Source organism: Prunus dulcis, chromosome 1 (assembly GCF_902201215.1).
Source record: "Prunus dulcis chromosome 1, ALMONDv2, whole genome shotgun sequence".
Classification (NCBI taxonomy): domain Eukaryota; kingdom Viridiplantae; phylum Streptophyta; class Magnoliopsida; order Rosales; family Rosaceae; genus Prunus; species Prunus dulcis.
Window position 1 is genome coordinate 34,515,941 of NC_047650.1, and position 21,967 is coordinate 34,537,907.

The 21,967-nt window shown below is 36.7% G+C and overlaps 5 protein-coding genes across 8 annotated transcripts; 2 read left to right on the forward strand and 3 right to left on the reverse strand.

Moving 5' to 3' along the window:
* On the reverse strand, nt 1-2,852 carry LOC117614493 (thioredoxin-related transmembrane protein 2). Its single transcript, XM_034343320.1, has 10 exons — nt 2,615-2,852; nt 2,476-2,520; nt 2,293-2,349; nt 2,062-2,131; nt 1,900-1,941; nt 1,687-1,760; nt 1,469-1,539; nt 1,200-1,285; nt 934-1,043; nt 1-341 (listed from the first exon to the last, which is right to left on the reverse strand). Exons 1-10 carry the CDS (start codon nt 2,771-2,773, stop codon nt 279-281), a joined length of 777 nt encoding a protein of 258 aa, XP_034199211.1. The 5' UTR covers nt 2,774-2,852; the 3' UTR covers nt 1-278.
* A 3,585-nt stretch (nt 2,853-6,437) lies between these two features.
* Nucleotides 6,438-8,160, forward strand: LOC117614806 (GATA transcription factor 12-like). Its single transcript, XM_034343712.1, has 2 exons — nt 6,438-6,971; nt 7,233-8,160. Exons 1-2 carry the CDS (start codon nt 6,627-6,629, stop codon nt 8,052-8,054), a joined length of 1,167 nt encoding a protein of 388 aa, XP_034199603.1. The 5' UTR covers nt 6,438-6,626; the 3' UTR covers nt 8,055-8,160.
* A 3,024-nt stretch (nt 8,161-11,184) lies between these two features.
* LOC117614980 (GATA transcription factor 12-like) lies at nt 11,185-12,941 on the forward strand. Its single transcript, XM_034343939.1, has 2 exons — nt 11,185-11,749; nt 12,010-12,941. The coding sequence occupies exons 1-2, from the start codon at nt 11,405-11,407 to the stop codon at nt 12,802-12,804; spliced, it is 1,140 nt and encodes a 379-aa protein (XP_034199830.1). The 5' UTR covers nt 11,185-11,404; the 3' UTR covers nt 12,805-12,941.
* Nucleotides 12,942-16,249: 3,308 nt separating this feature from the next.
* LOC117614228 lies at nt 16,250-18,768 on the reverse strand. 2 transcript variants are annotated; one of them, XM_034342963.1, is made up of 3 exons: nt 18,393-18,768; nt 18,131-18,249; nt 16,250-16,611 (listed from the first exon to the last, which is right to left on the reverse strand). In XM_034342963.1, exons 1-3 carry the CDS (start codon nt 18,521-18,523, stop codon nt 16,586-16,588), a joined length of 276 nt encoding a protein of 91 aa, XP_034198854.1. In that variant the 5' UTR covers nt 18,524-18,768; the 3' UTR covers nt 16,250-16,585. The 2 variants fall into 2 exon arrangements, with proteins under 2 accessions (XP_034198854.1, XP_034198853.1); XM_034342962.1 differs by having other exon boundaries at nt 18,074-18,249; nt 18,393-18,656.
* A 174-nt stretch (nt 18,769-18,942) lies between these two features.
* LOC117613807 (peptidyl-tRNA hydrolase 2, mitochondrial) lies at nt 18,943-21,622 on the reverse strand. Of its 3 annotated transcripts, none has more exons than XM_034342387.1 (8): nt 21,439-21,622; nt 20,872-21,075; nt 20,469-20,529; nt 20,309-20,345; nt 20,128-20,205; nt 19,938-20,010; nt 19,583-19,622; nt 18,943-19,345 (listed from the first exon to the last, which is right to left on the reverse strand). In XM_034342387.1, the coding sequence occupies exons 1-8, from the start codon at nt 21,478-21,480 to the stop codon at nt 19,296-19,298; spliced, it is 585 nt and encodes a 194-aa protein (XP_034198278.1). In that variant the 5' UTR covers nt 21,481-21,622; the 3' UTR covers nt 18,943-19,295. The 3 variants fall into 3 exon arrangements, with proteins under 3 accessions (XP_034198278.1, XP_034198277.1, XP_034198279.1); XM_034342386.1 differs by having other exon boundaries at nt 20,872-21,078; XM_034342388.1 differs by lacking the exon at nt 19,583-19,622 and having other exon boundaries at nt 20,872-21,078.
* Nucleotides 21,623-21,967: the final 345 nt, after the last annotated feature.

Sequence of the window (21,967 nt, forward strand, 5' to 3'; positions counted from 1 at the left end):
TTCAATACAAAACAAGAGCTCTGAGAATTCCAAATTTCCAACTGATTCAGAGTTCAATTCATGCTACTTCTGACCTAAAAATACATCTTACTCTTACATACACTAAATCAAGCAAAAATGGGAACTTTTTCTCGTCTTCCATGTAAAATCAGAGGGAAATGGTTTAAACTTGAATATATGTTCTTTACACCCTCAAAACATATGTAGACATACAAAGAGGAATCAAAATTGGAAGCTCTGATGTTGGAGAGTATATAGTGTGGATCGATGTCGAATACCTATTTACCATTTATATACTCCAGAAGGTGCCGATCAAGCTTGAAGTACCTGGAAAGAAATCTCTGCAACACAAACAATCAAGCCCATAAATGAAATAATTCTCGGGGAATTCAGACCATATTAACATGAAATCATACAACAATACCAAAAAAAATTGCTGAATTATAATCTTCACTAGTTAGAAGTTTATCAAGTGTGATAGACTGAACTAGCAGATTTCATCATGTTACTCAAAAAGCTGGATGATTAGAATCTGGTGAACCCAACCCAAATCCTCCGTGTCATTTAGGTTAATGAAAAGTAAAAAACAATTTGAGACCAAAGACTGAAACTACAAATGACATTGGTTTAACAGCATCAACAATGCTTCCCAATTAACCCTAGAGATCAGAGATTCTCATGTCATGCCTATCTATGTTGAATATGAAAAGGTTCAGCAATGAAAGCAATAATAAATACAGAAGTTGCGGTCAATAAAGTAGGGATCATTAAAACACCAAACCAAACTAAACTGTATCAAAAAAAAAAAAAATTATAGATCGTTCGTCAAAGCTTTTTTTATTTTAAATTTCACTATTTCAGGTGGTTGCCATTAGAAATAACTGAACACAGGAAAATTGACTGCCATCTTCGCAATTTAATTTGTTGCAGTACCTTAGTTATGGGAGGACCAAAAGGTTTTGCTTGAAAATCTAGTTCTGGATAGCGCGCAACTTCAGCTCCATGCGAGAATAAGACATATGTAGGAAGTTGGCTCATGCTCCCTGCAAGTTCATGGTCTCAATAAGGTTGCTGAGCAGTAAGCCAGTTACTAAACGTAGATAAAGATATATTACATAACAGTGGATCTGAAAGTAATTAATGAATTTCAAGCAAAGATAAATAATTAAGTTTAGCATTTGTTATGAAATATCATTTACCAGAGACAGATATTCCAAAATACCCTGCAGCATTTGGGAAGAGTCCGAGGTCAACTATTCCAAAAGAGAAATTTTTGTTGGAATATCTGCCAATAAGTATTTGCAACCAACCACAAAAATTCAGTAATAACTAACAGAAACCATTACAAAAACAATTTAAAGGAGCAACAGTATAATGATCACAATAGCCGGAAATATTGATCCAAATCTCTCTCTCTCTCTCTCTCAAGTTAATGCGCATTACTAGGTGGGAATTATGGCATACATACGTAATTGAGAGCTCAGGAAAGCACCGACTTGAGCGTATGCAAGCAGGAGAATATGCGGCCCGAAATTCAACCTGCAGAAATTATGTCACATTAAGCATATCAAGAGAAAGAAATCTTACATTTAACTGTTTTTGTAAATCTATTATCATTGTGCCTATAGCTCAATACACTGGTTATTATGAGGAAAAAATCCTGAGAAAAAAGTCTCTGCAACCAACCAGCCAAAGTCTTGATGTGCTCCCTTCAGTCAGCAAGCTTTCCAACTGCAATGGTGTTAATTTACTAGAAGTGCCTGAGAGAACTCGCAAAATGAAAATAGATAAACAATTTTTAGTTTAGGACATTATATAGGAAGCCAAACTTGTAGTTTAGAATTTGCATTTAATCAACATAATGCACACAGGGGAAAAAGAAATGTCTTTCTTGGGTACCTAATTTTTGAAAGGCAGGTTGTTGTGTGAAAATGTATATTACTGCACGACAGAAAACCACAACAGATGTACATTTGGGTAAATTTATATGTGTGTTTGCATATATATATATATATATATATATATCACTGCAGAAAGAAAGAGAATTTGAAAGATACCCACCTGTAAAAACCACTATGTACCAGAGAGTCAAGTGGTAATCCACTATCAAAGTAAGACCAATAACAAAAATCTGAAAAAACAAAAACAAAAACAAATAAATTACCTTAAGTAAAAAATAGGAAATGACAAAATATGAAACTTCAATTTGAAAACAGACATTGTGAATTTGTTTGTTAGTAACAGATCCATATTCCATAATATAAGTGGTGGGAATGAGATTAGATTGTTCACCTTTGCAAAGAAGATCGTATCAGCAATATATCCTTCCCAAGTTTCTTCCCTCACTATCTATTGCAAATAAATCATTAAAAAAAAAAAAACAGCTAAATGCCCCAAAAAAAACAGAAAATAAACATGGATTTCACACACATTCAGAAATTTAACATGAAATGTTGAAGTTGAAACAGTCCAAACCTTGATGGCAGTCAAGAGCCCAAATGCCAAAGCCGCTTGAATTTCCTAGAAACAAATTAAAACAATAAAAATAAGGTGAAATTTACGAATCAAATTCGATGCATTGGCAACGATGTTTCAGAGAGAGAGAGGAAATTACTCGATGAAGGAGGCGATCGGTGATGTGGGTATTGAGGACTTGGACTACGGAGGTCCGGAAGACAAAGTAGGAGAAGAAAGCCAAGAAATGGAGCAGATAGTACGGCTCTGATACCATCGTATTCAAAAGCTCCATTGGCTTGCTCTGCTTCTTGTCCATTGCTTCTCTCTGTCTCTCGATCTGACTACGCTACCAGCTCTGAGCTGAGTTTTCACTGCTCCATCACAATTCACAAAGCTTCGTCCCAGTCCCACAATTAATTAAATTAAAATTGAAAATAATTATTTTTTATGGGCCTCTATTGGGCTATAATAGGTTTTATGTAGGCTAAGCCCTCAGCAAACTACAAACCCATTTTATTTTGTGCCTTTGTTGGACAGGAGAAGTGATGGGATTTGATTCAAATAACTCAATACTCGATTTTAACCCATTTGTTTGTCCAATACTCTTTTGGACTATCACGATAGTCGAACTTAACACCCTAGATTATTTTTTTCAGCTCAAACTCACGATGGTTATTAGTTTCCAAAAAATTTCATCCAAATCGCTGTCAATAAAGCACTTGAGTGCCACATGCTTTATATTAAGAGGGCAATTCGGTCCTTCATCTCTTCGGACCTCCTTCCGAAAAGAGGTTTAGGGTTTATGGTTTAGACGTCCAATCTAACTTATGCATTAAACGAGGCCTTAACCTACATGTTACATTGGGATAGAAAAGAAAATGGCATTTGCATATTTGTAAGTATCAAAAAGCTTAAGTTAAGACTTAAGAAAGAAACCAACTACAAAGGATTAGGGGTGGGCACAATTTCAGGTCAACCTGACTAAACCATCCAATCTGATCATAGTGCGTTGGGTTGGAGCAGGTCTTGAGTTCAAAAAAATTATAAACCGGTATGTACATGTTAGGTTTCAAGTTAGAACCAAAACTTAAAAATAAGCTTAATTTTAAGTAAACCTGACCGAACTGCACAACTCGATCACACAAAAAATTGAGTTTAGTTGACCTAATAATAAGCGAGTCTTGAGTCTAAAAAATTATAAACCTCTATATATCAAGTTGGGTTACGAGTTGGAACTAAAACCGATCCAACCCAACCCATACCCATACCCATACCCACCCTTACCAAGGACTATGGAGCTAGGTTGGCAAAGTGGTAAATTTGCCCCCACCTTGTCCCCTCTCCCTCCAATTAAGCCTCAAATCCTACAACTGGAATAGAAAAAATGTTACTTGGGCTTGCAACACAAGCCTGTCGGGCTGGTTCAGGATTTTCAAGCCTTGCCCGATTCATTTGACTAAGCAACTTTTGGTCCACGCACCCAAAATTTCAAAATATAGCTTAGCATTGCAGCTTGCAACTTTTGTTCCCTTTCTCAATACATTACACCCTTGCCACTTTAACTTTGACAGTAAGGAAAATTGAAATCAAATTCATTTTCAATTACTTATTGTTTCCATTTTTCGCTTTTGTACTACAAAGATAGTAACCCTAACGTGTTATGTTTTTCAGCTGTCTATATACGCGCATGTGAATGATTGATAACTGTTATTAAAATTATTCATTATACTATAATTTTAGTGAGTTATAATTTTGACAATTGTCTACATACTTGTGGCTGGCGGACCTAGAAATTTTGTAACGGAGGTGCAATATTGACTAAGTATGAAAAATAGTTTTTCCGAATAATCATTTTCTCAAGATGATTTTTGGCGGCTTTTATTCCTTACACATCAAATAAGAAAACTTGATTTTAGTATGAAGTATATTGACTTAATGAGCTATCATTTTTAGCCTAAATCGTATTTTGCACTAAAATTGAATTTTCATATTTTGATTTGGTGGGAATTTAATTTTCTAGTATTTTTATTTGAATCCAAATGGGGGTACTTCTTTATTTACATTGTAAACTTAAGTAAATGGAGTAATATAAAAATAAATAAAAGTAAAAGGACAAAGATATTTACTTAAATGTTGAAAATGAAAATAAGGTAATATGTACACCAGTTGAGCAAATGGGCAATTTAAAGCACCTACAATGATTTTTCCGACGATGGGAGACGCAGCTGCACCTCCTTGCGCCTTACTAGGTCCGCCAATGGTTGTAGGTGATTGTCAACAATTGATGTGCGCATACCTTTCTGATACCAACGGTTGATGCGTGCGTGCATCGGTGCATCAACGATTGTTCTTTTAATTTATCTTTATACCATAAAACCTATAATTTACTAGTCATTGTATCTATATTTGATACACAAATGACCGTACTATTAAATATAAATTATAAACAAAAATTGAACCTAAAATGACTCAAAAACCATGTCATTGTTCCATAAATTGGCTCGTGTTGTGACAAACTAACCACCGGGAAAAATAAAAGGGAACCACATGACTTGTTGCTCTCTCACCGGAATTGACTGGAAGAGTGGAAGAGGGGACGCACGTGGCAACGCGTGGCACGTGCTTGCACGTTATCTTAAACTATAAGATGACGAACCGCGCATTATAATATATATAAAATTCTAACATATCCGGTCGAAGCATCTTAGAAAAAGCAATGCGCTATATAGATCCTCGCCACGTGTCATTGACCACCGTCAGCTTGGGCTTTTGACACGAGCGAAGCACTCACATGGGCAGCTGACACTACACCCAACTCTATCACGTGCAAACTGGACCCCACAGATACTTACTTCATGAAATATCAACCATTTTTTTTTAAAAATAAAATAATAATAAAATAATTAGAAAATTGAAAAAACGACCCTCGAAGACAAGCGGCCCCACCTCACTCAGCCTGCACTTCTCGATGTCTGCCACGTGGTAACTTACCCAACATTCAACCGTGTTTGTTCGCCATCCTTTTTTTGGTTTGAACTCTGAGAAAATTAAAATAAAAAACAAAAAAACAAAGAAAAGCAGGTCTCCCCATAAAATTTAAAGCAGAGGAATCGGTCTGTATAAACTTGGACGCTAATGCACAAGGCCCAGCGATAAACCTGCTAGATCGGTTCCTAAGGGGTTGAATTTTAACTCTTAATCAGGTTTTTAATTATATTTTAGTGCCTAAATATACCAAATTAAAAATTAAGGTCATCTTTTACCATTTTACCCTTCCTGCGTTACCCCACTGTTATTTGTAGATTGCCAAATTTGTCCATGCCAAAACAAGCGTAACTTTACTTGAAGATAGTCGTGTATGCTCTACTAACTATAAGTACGTACAATCTTTTGACTGAATTGTTATGTTACTCATCACTTTCATTGAGACTGTTATTCCAACAACTGGGTCCCAATAGAGTTACCCGTATTGTACATGAAACACCAAAGAATCGATTTGGGCACTCCTCTAGTTTGAGAGTGATTGTGATTATTGGTATATTCATAACCATTCATAAACGAGCATCTACACTACAAACTGAATATTTTACAACGGACACTCATCATATTCTTTACAAACAAATCACAATTTCAGATATGCAAAAAGAATACTACAAAAAGAAAATTTTGCACGCATATCAAAATGTGATTTGTCTATAAAGAAGTAAATGAAGCTAAAAAGAAAGTGTTAAAATCACTTACAAACACAATGCCACATAAAAGCAAAGGGACAAAATGGGCAAAGCAAACATAAAAAAAAGGGCACGAAAGTAAGTTGGGGAGATTTCCCTTTAAAACGAAATTACAGCCTCTTTAAAATTTTGTTGTATTAAGTGAATTAATTATTTAACTTTTAATTAATTATTATAGAGGCCTTTTATTTTGCTCATCAAAATCCACCATTTTAGGTGTCCGTCTGTCCCCGTTGAACCGCAAAATAAACACTCTCAGCTCTCCCTCTTCCTACACTTTCTCTCACTATTTTCTCACTCACTTTCTTTCATTCCTCCTCTCATTCCTCATTGTCTGCCTTAACACCAAAACCAAAACTTCAAAACTTCAAAAACCCCAAAAAAAAAAAAAAGGATAAAGAAAAAAAAAAACAGAAGAAACTTCCAAAGCTCGTAGCAATGGAAGCTCCTGAGTATTTTCAGAACAGTTTCTGTCCACAATTCACATCGGAAAAGCGCCACTCTTTCGACAATAATAACAATAAGGCCACCAATGGTGGTGGCGGTGGCGGGGACCATTTCATGGTGGAGGACCTTCTCGACTTTTCCAATGACGACGCGGTGATAACTGACGGTGGTGCTACTTTTGATAATGTCACCGGAAACTCCACTGACTCTTCCACCATCACCGTCATCGATAGCTGCAATTCTTCTTCCTTATCGGGCTCCGAACCCAATGTCATCCCCGATATCGGGTCCAGAAATATCGTCGAAGGCCCATTCTCCAGTGACCTCTGCGTCCCGGTATATACAATAAGTTGCATTTTGCTGCTTCTCAATTGTCATTTTTCTTTTTTTGGGAAAATTCATTTGTGAATTTGTTTTTCAATCCTAAAACAAAACGACAAAATCCATGATTGAATGAAATTCTCGGCGTTACGTAATTCGCACGTGGCTAAAATTATGGGAAATTCGAAATTTGAATTAAAAAAACTTGAATGCAATTGGTTATTTTTTATTGGTTTTGATCATTTATTTATTTATTTTTTGGAATTTTTTTGGCAGTACGACGATTTAGCTGAGCTCGAATGGCTTTCGAATTTCGTGGAGGAGTCGTTTTCCAGCGAGGACCTGCAGAAGCTGCAGTTGATATCAGGAATGAAAGCTCGACCTGACGAGGCAGCTTCCGAGACCCGACAATTCCAACCTGAACCCAACCGAAACGACAACGCACACAACACCACCACCACCACCACCAACAACAACCCGATATTCAACCCGGACGTTTCGGTACCCGCCAAGGCCAGAAGCAAACGGTCCCGGGCCGCCCCATGCAACTGGACCTCTCGCCTCCTCCTCCTTTCCCAGCCGACCTCATCCTCGGAGCAATCCGAAGTCGTTTCAGGTGCGCCGGAGTCTCCGTTACCGCCACCTTCAACCGCCGGGAAGAAAACGGTGAAGTCAGTGCCGAAGAAGAAGGAAAGCCCAGAGGGTCCAGGAGGGGGGCCTGGGGACGGCCGGAAGTGCCTGCATTGTGCGACGGACAAGACGCCGCAGTGGCGAACGGGGCCTATGGGTCCGAAGACGCTGTGCAACGCGTGTGGGGTCCGATACAAGTCAGGTCGGCTCGTACCCGAGTACCGACCCGCCTCGAGCCCGACGTTCGTACTGACGAAGCACTCTAACTCGCACCGCAAGGTTTTGGAGCTTCGGCGCCAAAAGGAGATGGTGAGGGCACAACAGCAGTTTATTCACCAAGTACCGCCACAACAACATCACCACCACCATCACCATCATCACCATCAGAACATGGTTTTCGATGTATCCAATGGTGGAGATTACTTGATTCACCAACACATGGGGCCTGACTTCCGGCAGCTGATCTAGTGGGAAGCGTACTAGAGTAGCTAAAACTAGGCAACTTTTGGGGGTTAATTTAGCGTGGCCCAGTTGATCTTCTTCTTCTTTTTCCTTTTTTTCTTTTTTAATTAAATAGACAATTTCGTAATGTTTTTTTTTTTTCTTTTTCTAGGGTAATTTTCCCTAACCTAAAATTTGAACTTTCTAGTCTGTTTTAATTTTTTTTTTCTTCTTTATTATATATATTCTCATGTTTGATTTAGAGAGTTAAATTAAACTGAACTAATATCAATATTGTGCCTTACTTTAGTTAATAAGCTATAGTGCTTTTTAAATGCGTTAATGAGCTGAGTGTGTTAATAAAAATCAAAAAAATTAATAATTACAAAAAAGCCATAAGGCCCTTAATAATTTGCTGAAATTGGCTCTTTCTCAAATGTCTATGAGTATGTTAATATTCTTATGGTCCCATGCATAAGGCAATTGATCAAATTTTGTTCATAACGAAAAGGTTGATCACTTTTGTTTAGCAAACCATCATTTCACTTCCCCCTACCACGTTCTTAGATTGTAGATTGCTTCCAACGGGTACTTGATGATAAAGAGCAATTACTGGTATATATGAAGTCCTCTGCAGTTCCATATAAGATTTATATATGGGGATTTTGTTTCGTAAAATAGTTATGGTTGTCCAAATATGTACCCACTAAGTTGGTGTATGGTGAGAGAGAATCATGTTATCTTGTTGACACCCCAACATCACCAAGTGAAAGGTCTCCAACCTAATCATAATTTGCATGACAAGAAATAATGCTGGACACCACCTCTTTAAACTTTCATATTACTCATTATTCACACAGCTAAGAGAAATTAAAAGAGAGTTGGTTGTAATTACTGTCCTATTTAAACTATTACTGTTAATTTACAAAGAGTAGTTGTCTTGGTTCGATAAGGTTTCAAATTCAACGAACACGAACACAAAAACAGTACTTATTTATAGTGAGTTTGATACATAGTTGTGACTAATTAGTCGGATATTATATTTTCCGTGCATGAATTTCAGTGAAAAACTGCTAATGGCTGTGGGGATTAACCATTGCAGAGAATGTTAGAAAGAAAAAAGCACATTGGCTAGCATATTTTTCACATCGTTTTCTTCTGCACAAAAACCGGTTGGCGCAATTTGTTTACTTTATAAATATATATGTTTTTTTTCTTGCACAAATTTTCTCACTTTTTAAGACTTCGAGAAAATGAAAATATGAATTTCCCCATGTAAAGGAAAATGATTGAACATGCGTGTATTTCGCAAAACCCAGTCCCATATATTTAATTGCACGTGGTTTCACTTCTTAATTTCTTTGTTTTATTCTTCTCAGAAATTAGTATACGCAATTTTAGAGAGAGATTTTTGAGTCGCAATATTCTATTTTCTGGTAATGAAAATTAAGTTGTAAATTATTGTTGACAATGCTTATCATAATATGTGTATGCATGCAGGATCCTAGGCAGTGCTGATCCAAAGGTCTGTTAATTCAGTTAATAATACATTGTTCTATAATTAATAATATATATTTTCTAAAGCTGGCTATGTACGATTTTTCATTTGGTCTTATCGTGAGCCAAGAAAGTGAAAAAGAAAAAGAAATAGGGAACCTTCCCCAATGGCAGAGGGCTGGTGGGAATAATTATTTTTTTAATTAAATTAAAAATTACATCTTTAATTTAATTATTAAGCATTTGTACATTAGTATGAAGGTGTAGCAAAGTTTGCGGTGGTCACATGCCTCTTTCTCAGGCCCTCATGCACCTCACAGTGGTTTATGATGCCATCACTGACACACACACACAAGAACACTGCATTAATATTAATTGTTATAAAGCTGCAGTTATAAAATACTTTGGGGGAAAAAATTATTTAATTTCATATTTTAAGTAAATGGGTTAAGTGGGTTCAATTTTACTGTTTCAGACTCATTGATTTTACCTTTTAAGCAATAGCGGTGTGACATATATATAAGTTTTTTTAAATATATTTTTGATAAATTATTTTTATATGTGTCAAAATGTGATTCACAAAAAGAGTATCGCCTTATAAGAAATGAGGCAAGCATTATCCTTCTATCTTTGAGCGAAAAAGTAAATGGCTTCCATGCATGGAAGATTTTCCCATGTTGATAATAAAGGGTTTTGTCTCCTTTCCACCACCATCTATTCTGACAATGACTTGGCCATTTTTTAAAATTTTAAAAAAAAGAAGGGGAAAAAAAAAAAAAGGCAAGAGGTTTTCTCAATTTCCCTAACATGGAAACCCGTGACTCTACAAATGAAGAAATGAGAGCGTAAACGATAATAAACTTCCATCCAACAAGTTGTTGCATTGCAGGTACAGATCAGTGTCTTATATTTCAACATGATCAAAAGTACTATTACTTAAGAGAAGGTTTTTATAAAATTTCTACTGGGCCATTGCAGCATTTGCTTGTAGACATTACAAGGAGCTGCTAAAGACAGTTGTGCAACTGTTTAATTCTAGCCATGTAGTAGGGTTTGGATGTTCCCATGCTTCTATTCTCTCATATTTCTTCATGATCTTTTATAGCTAGAAGTACAAAATCACCTTCCCCCGAATCATAAGGTTCAATGAAGATTACTAAGGTCAATCGTTTATGCACGAATAAATAATTTCTAATAGTTGATACATGTAAGTATATTTAACGATCAAGACTCAATCACATACGTCTGAATAATTGACTGTAGCATTATCTCTTATGAATTACGTTCCAGTCATGCTTGGAAGTTACACATCGAGAATAAATTCGTACATGCATAGTTGAGTCTGAATGAAGTGTCTGCAGATACAAAGGACTTGGAGAGAGAGAGAGAGAGAGAGACCCACATGCAACATGCAAGTGTCCTGTGGTGGAGACATTGGCACTAGGGCCAAGGATCTTTTCAAACAAATGGAAGACATTTGGGACATTTATCACATCGATGGCCCCGCACCCTCGTTTGCACTTCACGTTTGCTTACAAAGTTTTTCATTCTATATATTATCATAATCGCTGATACGTGGCACAATCTCAGTTGTCCACACCTTTATTTTATTCTAAGGTATAAGAGAGAATGCATTCGCGAGAAGAACTTTAAACTGCAACTTCAAAATCCACCATTTTAGGTGTCCGTCTGTAACCTTGAACCGCAAAATAAACCCTCTCAGCTCTCCCTCTTCCTACACTTTCTCTCACTATTTTCTCACTTGCTTTCTCCTTCCTCCTCTCATTCCTCATTGCCTGCCTTAACACCAAAACCAGAACTTCAAAACTTCAAAAACCCCCAAAAAGAAAAAACAGTGGAAACTTCCAGAGCTCGTAGCAATGGAAGCTCCCAAGTATTTTCAGAACAGTTTCTGCCCACAATTCACACCGGAAAAGCGCCACTCTTTTGACAATAATAACAATAAGACCACCAATGGTGGCGGCGGTGGTGAGGACCATTTCATGGTGGAGGACCTTCTCGACTTTTCCAATGACGACGCGGTGATAACTGACGGTGGTGCTACTTTTGATAACGTCACCGGAAACTCCACTGACTCTTCCACCCTCACCGACATCGACAGCTGCAATTCTTCTTCCTTATCGGGCTCCAAACCCAATGTCATCCTCGATATCGGGTCCAGAAATATCGCTGAAGGCCCATTCTCCAGTGACCTCTGCGTCCCGGTATATACAATAAATTGCATTTTACTGCTTCTCAATTGTCATTTTTCCTTTCATGAGAAAAGTCATTTGTGAATTTTTTTTCAATCCCAAAACAAAACGACAAAATTCATGATTGAATGAAATTTTCGGTGTTACGTAATTGGCACTTGGCTACAGTTCTCTGAAATTTGAAATTTGAAATAAAAATTTTTGAATTCAATTGGGTATTTTTGATTGGTTTTGATCAATTAATTAATTAATTAATGGAATTTTTTTGGCAGTACGAAGATTTAGCTGAGCTCGAATGGCTTTCGAATTTCGTGGAGGAGTCGTTTTACAGCGAGAACCTGCAGCTGATATCAGGAATGAAAGCCCGACCCGACGAGGCAGTTTTCGAGACCCGACAATTCCAACCCGAACCTAACCAAAACGACAATGCTCACAACACCACCACAACCAACAACAACCTGATATTCAACTTGAAAGTTTCGGTACCCGCCAAGGCCAGAAGCAAACGGTCCCGGGCCGCCCCATGCAACTGGACCTCTCGGCTCCTCCTCCTCTCCCAGCCGACGTCGTCCTCAGAGCAATTCAACGTTGTTTCATGTGCGTCGACGTCTCCCTTACTGTCGCAATCAACCACCGGGAAGAAAATGATGAAGTCGGCGCCAAAGAAGAAGGAGAGCCCAAATGGTCTTGAAAGGGGCCCCAGGAACTGCCAGAAGTGCCTGCATTGCGCGACTGACAAGACACCACAGTGGCGAACAGGGCCCATGGGACCGAAGACGCTGTGCAATGCGTGTGGGGTCCGATACAAGTCAGGACGTCTCGTACCCGAGTACCGACCCGCCTCGAGCCCGACGTTTGTGCTAACGAAGCACTCCAACTCGCATCGCAAGGTGCTGGAGCTTCGACGTCAGAAGGAGATGGTGAGGACGCAGCAGCAGTTTATTCACCAAGTACAGCCGCAGCAGCATCATCACCACCCACATCATCACCATCAGAACATGGGTTTCAATGTATCCAACGGTGGAGATTACTTGATTCACCCACATGTGGGGCTCGACTTCCGGTAGCTGATCTAGTGGGAAGCGTACTAGAGTAGCTAAAACTAAGCAACTTTTCAGAGTTAATTTAACGGGGTCCAGTTGATCTTCTTCTTTTTTTAAGAAAAAAATAATTAATTAGACAATTTCGTAATGTTTTTTTTTTTTTCTTCTTCTTCTAGGGTAATTTTCCCTAACCTAAAGTTTGAACTTTCTAGTCTGTTTTAATGTTTTTTTTCTTCTTTTTTTTTCCCCCTTTTTTTTTTTTCTCCTCATATTTGATTTAGAGGGTTAAATTAAACTGAACTAATATCAATATGGTGCCTTACTTTAGTTAATAAGCTATAGTGCTTTTTAAATGCGTTAATGAGCCGAGTGTGTTAATAAAAATTAAATATATATATGTAATTACAAAAAGCCATAAGGCCCTTAATAATTTCCTTAAATTGGCTCTTTCTCAATGTCTATGAGTATGTTAATATTCTTATGGTCCTGTGCATAAGGCAATTGATCAAATTTTGTTTAGCAAACCATCATTTCACTTGCCCCTACCACGTTCTTAGACTGTAGATTGCTTCCAACGGGTACTTGATGGTTTTGTTTCGTAATTGAGGTGGTAACTAATGTTATATAACACAAAATAGTTATGGTTGTCCAAATATGTACCCCACTAAGTTGGTGCATGGTGAGAGAGAATCATGTTATCTTGTTGACACCCCAACATCACCAAGTGAAAGGTCTCCAACCTAATCATAATTTGCATGACAAGAAATAATGCTGGACACCACCTCTTTAAACTTTCATATTACTCATTATTCACACAGCTAAGAGAAATTAAAAGAGAGTTAGTTGTAATTACTGTCCTATTTAAACTATTACTATTAATTTACAAAGAGTAGTTGTCTAGGTTCGATAAGGTTTCAAATTCGACAAACACGAACACAAAAACAGTATGCATTTATAGTGAGTTTGATATGTAGTTGTGTCAGTTTGGCATTGCTGTGCTATGAAAATAATTGCTGTCAAATTTGTTGTGCGAGAAATTAACTGTGAGAGAAAGCAGTTTGGCGTTCGGTAAAATTTTTGTTAAAAGTATTGTTGGTATTGATTTCCGCATAATCAGAAAATTATTGCCGCATAATCATTAAACCCAGCGCCCCTTCGAAATTGATTCCAGGATAATCAGAAAATGAAAGCACCTCATTAGCTGATTTCCCTTATAGTTTTATCTGACAACAATTTTAACAATAAGTGATTTTCTCACAGTTTACTAAACGGATTGAGCTTTCTAAAAATTTAAAAAAAATCACTTATCACCCCAAATAAGCAATATCAAACATACACTAACTAATCGAATATTATATTTTTTGTGCATGAATTTAAGTGGAAAACTGCTAATGGCCAGTGGGGATTAACCACTGCAGAGAATGTTAGAAAGAAAAAAGCAGATTGGCTAGCATATTTTTCACATCGTTTTCTGCTCCACAAAATCCGGTTGGGGCAATTGGTTTACTTTATAAATATATATTTTTTTCTCGTACAAATTTTCTCACTTTTTAAGACTTCGAGAAAATGAAAACACGAATTTCCCCATGAAAAGGAAAATGATTGAACGTGCATGTATTTCGCAAAACCCAATCCCATATATTTAATTGCACGTGGTTTCACTTCTTAATTTCTTTGTTTTATTGTAAACGGATATATTGCATCACTCAGTAGACTACGCGTTATATCAACCCGGTGTATGTAAGTTATTCTTTTCAGAAATCAATGTACGCAATTTTAGAGAGAGATTTTTGAGTTGCAATATTCTATTTCCTGGTAATGAAAATTAAGTTGTTAATTATTGTTGACAATGCTTATGATAATATGTGTAGGCAGTGCTGATCCAAAGGTCTGTTAATTAAGGTAATAATACATTGTTCTATAATTAATAATATATATTTTCTAAAGCTGGCTATGTACGATTTTTCATTTGGTCTTAGCGTTGGCCAAGAAAGTGAAAAAGAAAAAGAAATAGGGAACCTTGCCCAATGGCAGAGGGCTGGTGGGAATAATGATTTTTCGAAACTATAAAATTAAATTAAAAAATTACATCTTTAATTTAATTATTCTGATAAGCTTTTGTACATTAGTATGAAGGTGTAGCCAAGTTTGCGGTGGTCACATGCCTCTTTTTCATGCCCTCATGCACCTCACAGTGGTTTATGATGCCATCACTGACACAGACACACAGAAACACCAGTTTTTGCATTAATATTAATTGTTATAAAGCTGCAGTCATAAAATACTTTGGGGGAAAAAATTATTTAATTTCATATTTTAAGTAGAATTTTTATTTTATGCATTTTTGATAAATTATTTTTGTATATGTTAAATTGTGATTCACAATAAAGAGAAATATCTCTATATAAAAAATAAGGCAAGCATTATCCTTTTATCTTTGAGCAAAGAAGTAAATGGCTTCCATGTATGGAAGATTTTCCCATGTTGATAATAAAGGGTTTTGTCTCCTTTCCACCACCATCTATATATTCTGACAATGACTTGGCCATTTTAAAAAAAAAAATTTAAAAACAAAAAAAAACAAAAAAAAACAAAAGCTTTTCTCAATTTCCCTAACATGGAAACCCGTGACTCTACAAATGAAGAATGAGAGCATAAACGATAATAACCTTGCATCCAACAAGTTGTTGCACTGCAGGAACAGATCAGTATCTTCTATTTCAACATGATCAAAAGTACTATTACTTAAGAGAAGGTTTTTATAAAATTTCTACTGGGCCATTGCAGCATTTGCTTGTAGACATTACAAGGAGCTGCTAAAGACAAGTTGTGCAACTGTTTAATTCTAGCCATGTAGTAGGGTTTGGATGTTCCCATGCTTCTATTCTCTCCTATTTCTTTATGATCTTTTATAGTTAGAAATACAAAATCACCTTCCCCCCAAATCATAAGGTTCAGTGAAGATTACCAAGTTCAATTATTTATGTACGAGTAAATAATTTCTAACCATTAATACATTTGAGCACATTTAACGATCAAAACTAGAACACATGCCTGTGAACAACTGACTGTAGCATTCTCTCTTATGCTTGGAAGTTACACATTGAGAATAAATTCGTACATGCATAGTTGAGTCTGAATGAAGTGTGTGCAGATACAAGGGACTTGGAGAGAGAGAGAGAGAGAGAGAGAGAGAGAGAGAGAGAGAGCCACATGCAACATGCAAGTGTCCTGTGATGAAGGAGACATTGGCACTAGGGCCAAGGATCTTTTCAAATAAATGGGAGACACTTTGGACATTTATCACAATGACCGCCCCGCGCCCTCATCTGCACTTCACGTTTGCTTACAAAGTTTTTCATTCTATATATTATCATATTCACTGATACGTGGCACAATCCCAGTTGCCCACACCTTTATTTTATTCCAATGTAAAAGAGAGAATGCATTCGCGAGAAGAACTTTAAACTGCGACTTAGAACACACGCCAACTATTATTACTCTTTGAAATCTAGCAAAAACAGAAAGATCATTATTCTTTTTTCTTTTTTCCACTAAAAGGAACAGCAATGTAGTACATTGATGCTATATATAGAGAGTAAAGGAAAAATCGAAGGGAAGGTAAAAGAAATTTGAAGGAGAATTTCAACAATTATAGCAACGAGTCAGAGAATTCAATTCTTGCAGCTGTATCCTCGGCATACAGAACTGTTAACATTAACTCCATTAGATGATGAAAAGGACATGCTGATAACAGCGGTGATGGGACTGATCCATTTAGCCTCTATCTTCCAACTTCAATCTCTTATCGAGGCACGCTGAGACCCAGCTCTGAATATATCAACAAAACAGAAAAATAAGCATAATATGTTAGGACGAACCGACACTATCAGTATCGCTAAAAACAAGTTTAACGAGTAAACTGAATCCTTAGCACACGGCAAAAACAAGCTAAATCAGATATGTAATCAGTACTACTACACGAAGTGCAAAAAGTTTAAGCAGTTCCCAATCATCATCAGAACTAAAAACTTGCATGTCAATCCTAGGACTTAATAAATAAATCTATTAGGTAAGTGAAATGTGTTATTAATAAATCTATACATTTGGAAATAAAACGTATAACATTCAAACAGAGAGCAAAATTCCATGCTTCTGAGAGTACTACTGCCCGTATACAAAGAAACCCTACATTTCACAAGGTCTTCCAGCATGGAATCATAATTTTCATTAACAATTTATCATAGCCATGCGAGCAATATGATACATTTTAAAATAAAAATGTTCAAGCATTCATCATATCCAAACAGACAATATTAAACAACATGAAAATGTAAGCATTAAACAAAAATGTCCGACTCATAACAACTTATAAACTTGTAAGGACTACCATGTTTGGAGACCGATTTGAAGTTCACACTCCACTCATGCAAGATCAAAGAGGGGAAAAACCTCCAAAACATTATGAAACTGAACCTCAATTATAGGAAATTAAAAAGGTAGACACAATGGTTTCAGTACAGTGAAAGGATTAACTGCATACCCCTCAGATATTCCCTTTCTGGTTTTTTCAAGACTTCAAAGATTATATACCGATTACTTTCTCAAAAAACATTAGAGGGATAACATTTATTTCTTCTTGGAAGCTTATCCTAATAAAGAGTATGTCAAGTGCTTTGTATGGGGCATGCAATTTGGCTCCAAACTTCTATCCATGAAACATTTAACAGCCACAAACTTTATCCAATAAAGTAGGGAAAAACATAAAACCAATTAATTTTCAACACTATTGGCAGCATGTTACAACCACCATCCACAATATCGGTGCCCATTGCTAAAAATTTGAATCATACTGTAAGCTAAAGTATTATCAAAGGCAACACACGATAATACCGAATTCACATTATGACATGTCTGTCAAACAGTGCACTAAAAATCAGTGTCAGCTGGTTTTAAAGAGCAGTACCATAGCTGTTTTAGATGTTATTTACCCTCTCAATTTTTCCAACAATGTAGCCCAAATTTGCTTCTGTAAACTTATCTCTCAGACCAAAGTTTTGGGGCAGATAATATAAATTGCATTAAAGATGAATTTGAAGTGTACAAAATCAGGCTAAGTAAATCATAAAGGCATAAGGAAACAGACTGATATACTAGAATAACAATTTTCTGCCTACAAGTTCCACCAATTTTAGTATAAACAAAAAAATTGAGCAAGTTAAGACGGAAAAAATGCATAACACAAATTCAAGATTCAAACATTAGCCAACTATGGAGTAAAAAAGTTGCTTACAGATAATAAATACAAAACATTGGAGATATCAAACTCCTGGGTTTGCACCGAGCATACCCTGAGACAACGACCTCGAGCTCCTCGAGTCAATGCCGAGGCACGACGTGAGCCGAGCTGAAGAGACCGCCGAGTGAAATGGAAGTAAAGATTGCAGAGAACCCAACTGAGGAGTTGGCCTGAAACACAAAAATTCGAAAAAAGTCAAGAGCTTTAATAATTTGAGAAAAAAAAACACTTGAAAAAAGGCCCTCAACTGCAATGCCCAATTGAAAATTTAACAAAAGATTGAGAATTTCAGAGGTTTGAAGGGCTTGCTTACCTTGAGAGTGTGAGGGAAGGGCGGGTTGTGGGGAGAGAAGACATAGATCTGGGTTTGACCGTTGGCTTGTTCACCGTGGATTTGAGAAAAGAGAAAGCCGGCTTTGAAAAAGATCTGCAGCGAAAGGCCATTGGAGCACACAGCAGAGAATTGGTAGAGTTAGGGTTTTGGGAACAACAGTCACAGTAGCTGGAGAGCCAAGGCTCTAGTGGGGTTTTGCATTTTGGGGAAATTACCAAAAGGTAATAGGGAATATCATAAATTTTTATTTTTATTTTTATTTTTAAATTAAGTGTTATGTAGTGGTGTAGCGCCTACAAGACTTTTTGAAGTTCTCGTGCACAAAGTAACAAAAAAGAAGAAGAATTCTTAGCATAAAAATAATATTTTTCCATTGCCAATTTATGTTGTGAACTTTTTGGTTTAGAAGCGATTTGGATCAATGCGTTTTTTGTTATAAAAAATGGTTTGATATAGTAAGAGGTTTTCTTCAACAATGGTTTAACATTTAGCATTTTTTTTAAAACAATGGTTTAACATTTGAAATTAGTTTAGGTTGTCACAAGAATGAATTCTATTTATTAATAATTAACCTAGCAATTTTACAATCTGTCTTAACATACATTCCAATCAGAGCTATGGAAAGTTGAAGATACATGTCAGCCCTTCTTCCTATCTTTATCTCCACCGCGGCAGTGGGGTTAGGTCTAGAGGACACTAGGAAAACAGATAAACAGCGCCCTTCTTCCTGCAGATGAACACTAGGAAAACAGGCATCTCATCTGGCCACTGCTTGCAAGATCGTGAAAATCACCTTCACCTTGACAGCATTTTACAGGCTTCAAGTAGAATATGGGAGAACAATGGCGTTGCAGGAAATAGGCCTCCGTTTCTACAACACTGTCAGAGGAGGGCTTGTTTCCCTGTCACTGAATCAACTGATTCTTTTGGTCCTGCATAAAAACTGAGTGATCAGAAGCCGCCTCATTTCATTTTCTGATTGTGTGTATTTAATGATGCATGAAACATGCAATGTAGAAGGCCAAAATAATCCCTAGACAGGCAGTAATTTCAAGTCGTTCTATAATCTAAAATCTTAAAAACATTTTTCCAATTGAACAAAAGGGTGCTAAATAGTTTACAAAGGAATGCAACAAAAACTATTTTCCAGCAAAGTGTGAGAGACATACCAGGTCCAACGGCAAGAACTGTCTTAGACCCGTTCACAACCTGAGCAAAATAAAGCGAATGTCAAGATCTCAACTACAATCTTATTTTCAGGCCCAAAGGAAAAGCTATAATCTTATATTTTCTCTTCAAGACAAAATTTTGAATCTACTTAGCAATAGACATATAATTTCAGCAACTCAATAGTACTTGCATTTCTCACTAAACATCTATACATGCACATATATGGAGCCTCTCTTGGTTTTTTGGCTAAGGATCAAATATTCCCTCACAAAAATGCTGATTTGGTACTAGTTTTTATATGCACTCAACAGACTTTGGAGTAATTTTATACATTCTGGGGTTACAACATCATACCTGTGTTCGCCCTGCATCAGCAACAACAAAAGTAGGAAGGCCAATGCCCTCAGCTGCTTCCTTCAGCTTATTCCTGATTTAGAAAAGAAAAAAAAAACAATAAAGAGCAGAATGTTATCCCCACATTTATCCAAACAAAAGTCCTATTTGTTTAGTGAATATGTTTTTTAGAACAAAATCACCTGCTTACATTTCTTGTTGATTCTTGCATGTAACCACTATTTTGGGTTGCCCATATTGCTCCCATTGTCTCAAAAGGGATCTGTGGCTGCAATGAATATTTGATGTTATTAACAAATATATAATTCATGAGGGGGAGGGAAATCAGAGTAACTTCAATACTCAAAACAGAGAAAGCCACTCCTAATCACCTTTGCATCAGTTCTGCATACACGCCGGTGGCAGCATCTGCAAGGTTGTGAAAGAAATATTTCATCAAATTATTCAGCAAAAGAAATCAACAACAAGGTGTTGAGGGAAGTTTATCAACAAACTAATACTAGATAACATTATAGAATCTGCGGTACTTACGAGCACATTGAGATGCAATTTTTCCAGTTGTCATCTTTAGGTCTCGTCGAACTACCAGAACCTGTCATGAGGAGTTCACCACTTGAATATTTTAACAACGAAAACAAGAAAACTATTAAACCAGTGAACTCGACTCAGATCACTACGGTATTTCCCTGGACAAATCAGAGCTCCAATTTAATCAATTAAACAGATTCCTTAATCAAGTTTTCTCAATGATATCTCAGAATCAACTTTATCTTTTATATGAAGGCCTATGTAGAGCGAGACATGGTAACAATTACTAAAGCATGCAAAAACACAGCAGCAACACTATTTTCAATCTATCATTAACCAAAAATCAACATATCAATAACACAAGAATTCAATAGTAATAAGAACTTTAAGGCACCAAAAGACAAACCATTTTAAGCTCTTCATCACCATTACTAGTGACCAAACTTCGCTGTTGCACCTTGCCTACTGAGATACTGTTCTTCTTCGACTGACCCTTACCGGGCTGTGATAAATCCAACAGCAACCCAAGAATGAAGCCAATGACAACTCCTGGAATAAAGTTCTCTGGCTTAAAACTCACAGATAACCATTCTCTTTCTTGCTTCTGCTGCTGCTTTCAGTGATGCCCATCGGAGTAAATTTGATATCAATTCCGTTTGTTAGCAGATGAGAATTAGAAAATGAACTATGATGGTTGAATTTAGACTAAGTTATAAGTTATAAATTATAATACAACTATATGGTCTCTTCCCCATTTTCTCCGCGGCCAAACGGAGGGTGCTGCTGATGGTTCCATATGAAAAAAGATGCAATTTTTTTCGTTTGGCTGCCGAGAACTCCGTGTGGACCGTGTGGTTTCCTTTTTCCGGGAGTTCTCAGAAACCCAACTCGGGGTCGACTAAGAAATTTGAAACCAAAAACGAGACAAGGACAACTAAGTGATGAAATTGAAATCAAATATAACAAATGGTACCTTGTTTGGATGCTGGGAAGCGTTTCGAAATGAAGCGAACATGGGTTTTGTTCAGTGGTTTTAGAGCAAGCAAGAGTAACCTCAGAGAACCAGAGAGATTTTGGTGGGTTGGGTTGGGTTGGGTTGTCTGCGGGAGGATGAGGTAAGAGGGAAAATCAAAGAGCTTTTACCATAATGACAAAAAGATAACTCCTTTACCCATTTGTTTTCCTTCTAATTTAACTCCTTTTACCAATTATTTAAACCAACACAAAAATATTGTTTTTTTTTTTTTTAGGGCCTATCAGTCAGTTAACGGGTCTAGGTTACTGAAAAATAATTTTGATTAGCAAACTAAGGGGACGTTCGGTAACGTTTTAAGGGGTTGTTTTCATTTTCAGAGAACAAAAATGAGACAAAAACACGGTCGGTGGCCCAAAAACAGAAAACACTGAGAATATTTTCATAAAATGAAAACAAGTTCATGTGTACTTGTAGAAAACAGAAAAAAGTTGTTTTCATTCTCATGGGAAACGTTTTCATAAACATA

What these genes read in the sequence shown, in the direction of transcription:
- LOC117613807 (XM_034342386.1), bottom strand. Translation starts at nt 21,480, where the DNA reads ATGTTCGCTTCATTTCGAAACGCTTCCCAGCATCCAAACAAG. An exon ending in CTTCCCAGCATCCAAACAAG is followed by an intron (nt 21,079 to 21,438) that starts GTACCATTTGTT and finishes CATCACTGAAAG; the next exon opens with CAGCAGCAGAAGCAAGAAAG. An exon ending in CTGATGCAGGGCGAACACAG is followed by an intron (nt 19,623 to 19,937) that starts GTATGATGTTGT and finishes TATTTTGCTCAG; the next exon opens with GTTGTGAACGGGTCTAAGAC.
- LOC117614228 (XM_034342962.1), bottom strand. Translation starts at nt 18,523, where the DNA reads ATGGCCTTTCGCTGCAGATCTTTTTCAAAGCCGGCTTTCTCTTTTCTC. An exon ending in CCTTCCCTCACACTCTCAAG is followed by an intron (nt 18,250 to 18,392) that starts GTAAGCAAGCCC and finishes TTTGTGTTTCAG; the next exon opens with GCCAACTCCTCAGTTGGGTT.
- LOC117614806 (XM_034343712.1), top strand. Translation starts at nt 6,627, where the DNA reads ATGGAAGCTCCTGAGTATTTTCAGAACAGTTTCTGTCCACAATTCACA. An exon ending in CCAGTGACCTCTGCGTCCCG is followed by an intron (nt 6,972 to 7,232) that starts GTATATACAATA and finishes TTTTTTTGGCAG; the next exon opens with TACGACGATTTAGCTGAGCT.
- LOC117614493 (XM_034343320.1), bottom strand. Translation starts at nt 2,773, where the DNA reads ATGGACAAGAAGCAGAGCAAGCCAATGGAGCTTTTGAATACGATGGTA. An exon ending in CCGATCGCCTCCTTCATCGA is followed by an intron (nt 2,521 to 2,614) that starts GTAATTTCCTCT and finishes ATTTGTTTCTAG; the next exon opens with GAAATTCAAGCGGCTTTGGC. An exon ending in GGCTCTTGACTGCCATCAAG is followed by an intron (nt 2,350 to 2,475) that starts GTTTGGACTGTT and finishes TATTTGCAATAG; the next exon opens with ATAGTGAGGGAAGAAACTTG.
- LOC117614980 (XM_034343939.1), top strand. Translation starts at nt 11,405, where the DNA reads ATGGAAGCTCCCAAGTATTTTCAGAACAGTTTCTGCCCACAATTCACA. An exon ending in CCAGTGACCTCTGCGTCCCG is followed by an intron (nt 11,750 to 12,009) that starts GTATATACAATA and finishes TTTTTTTGGCAG; the next exon opens with TACGAAGATTTAGCTGAGCT.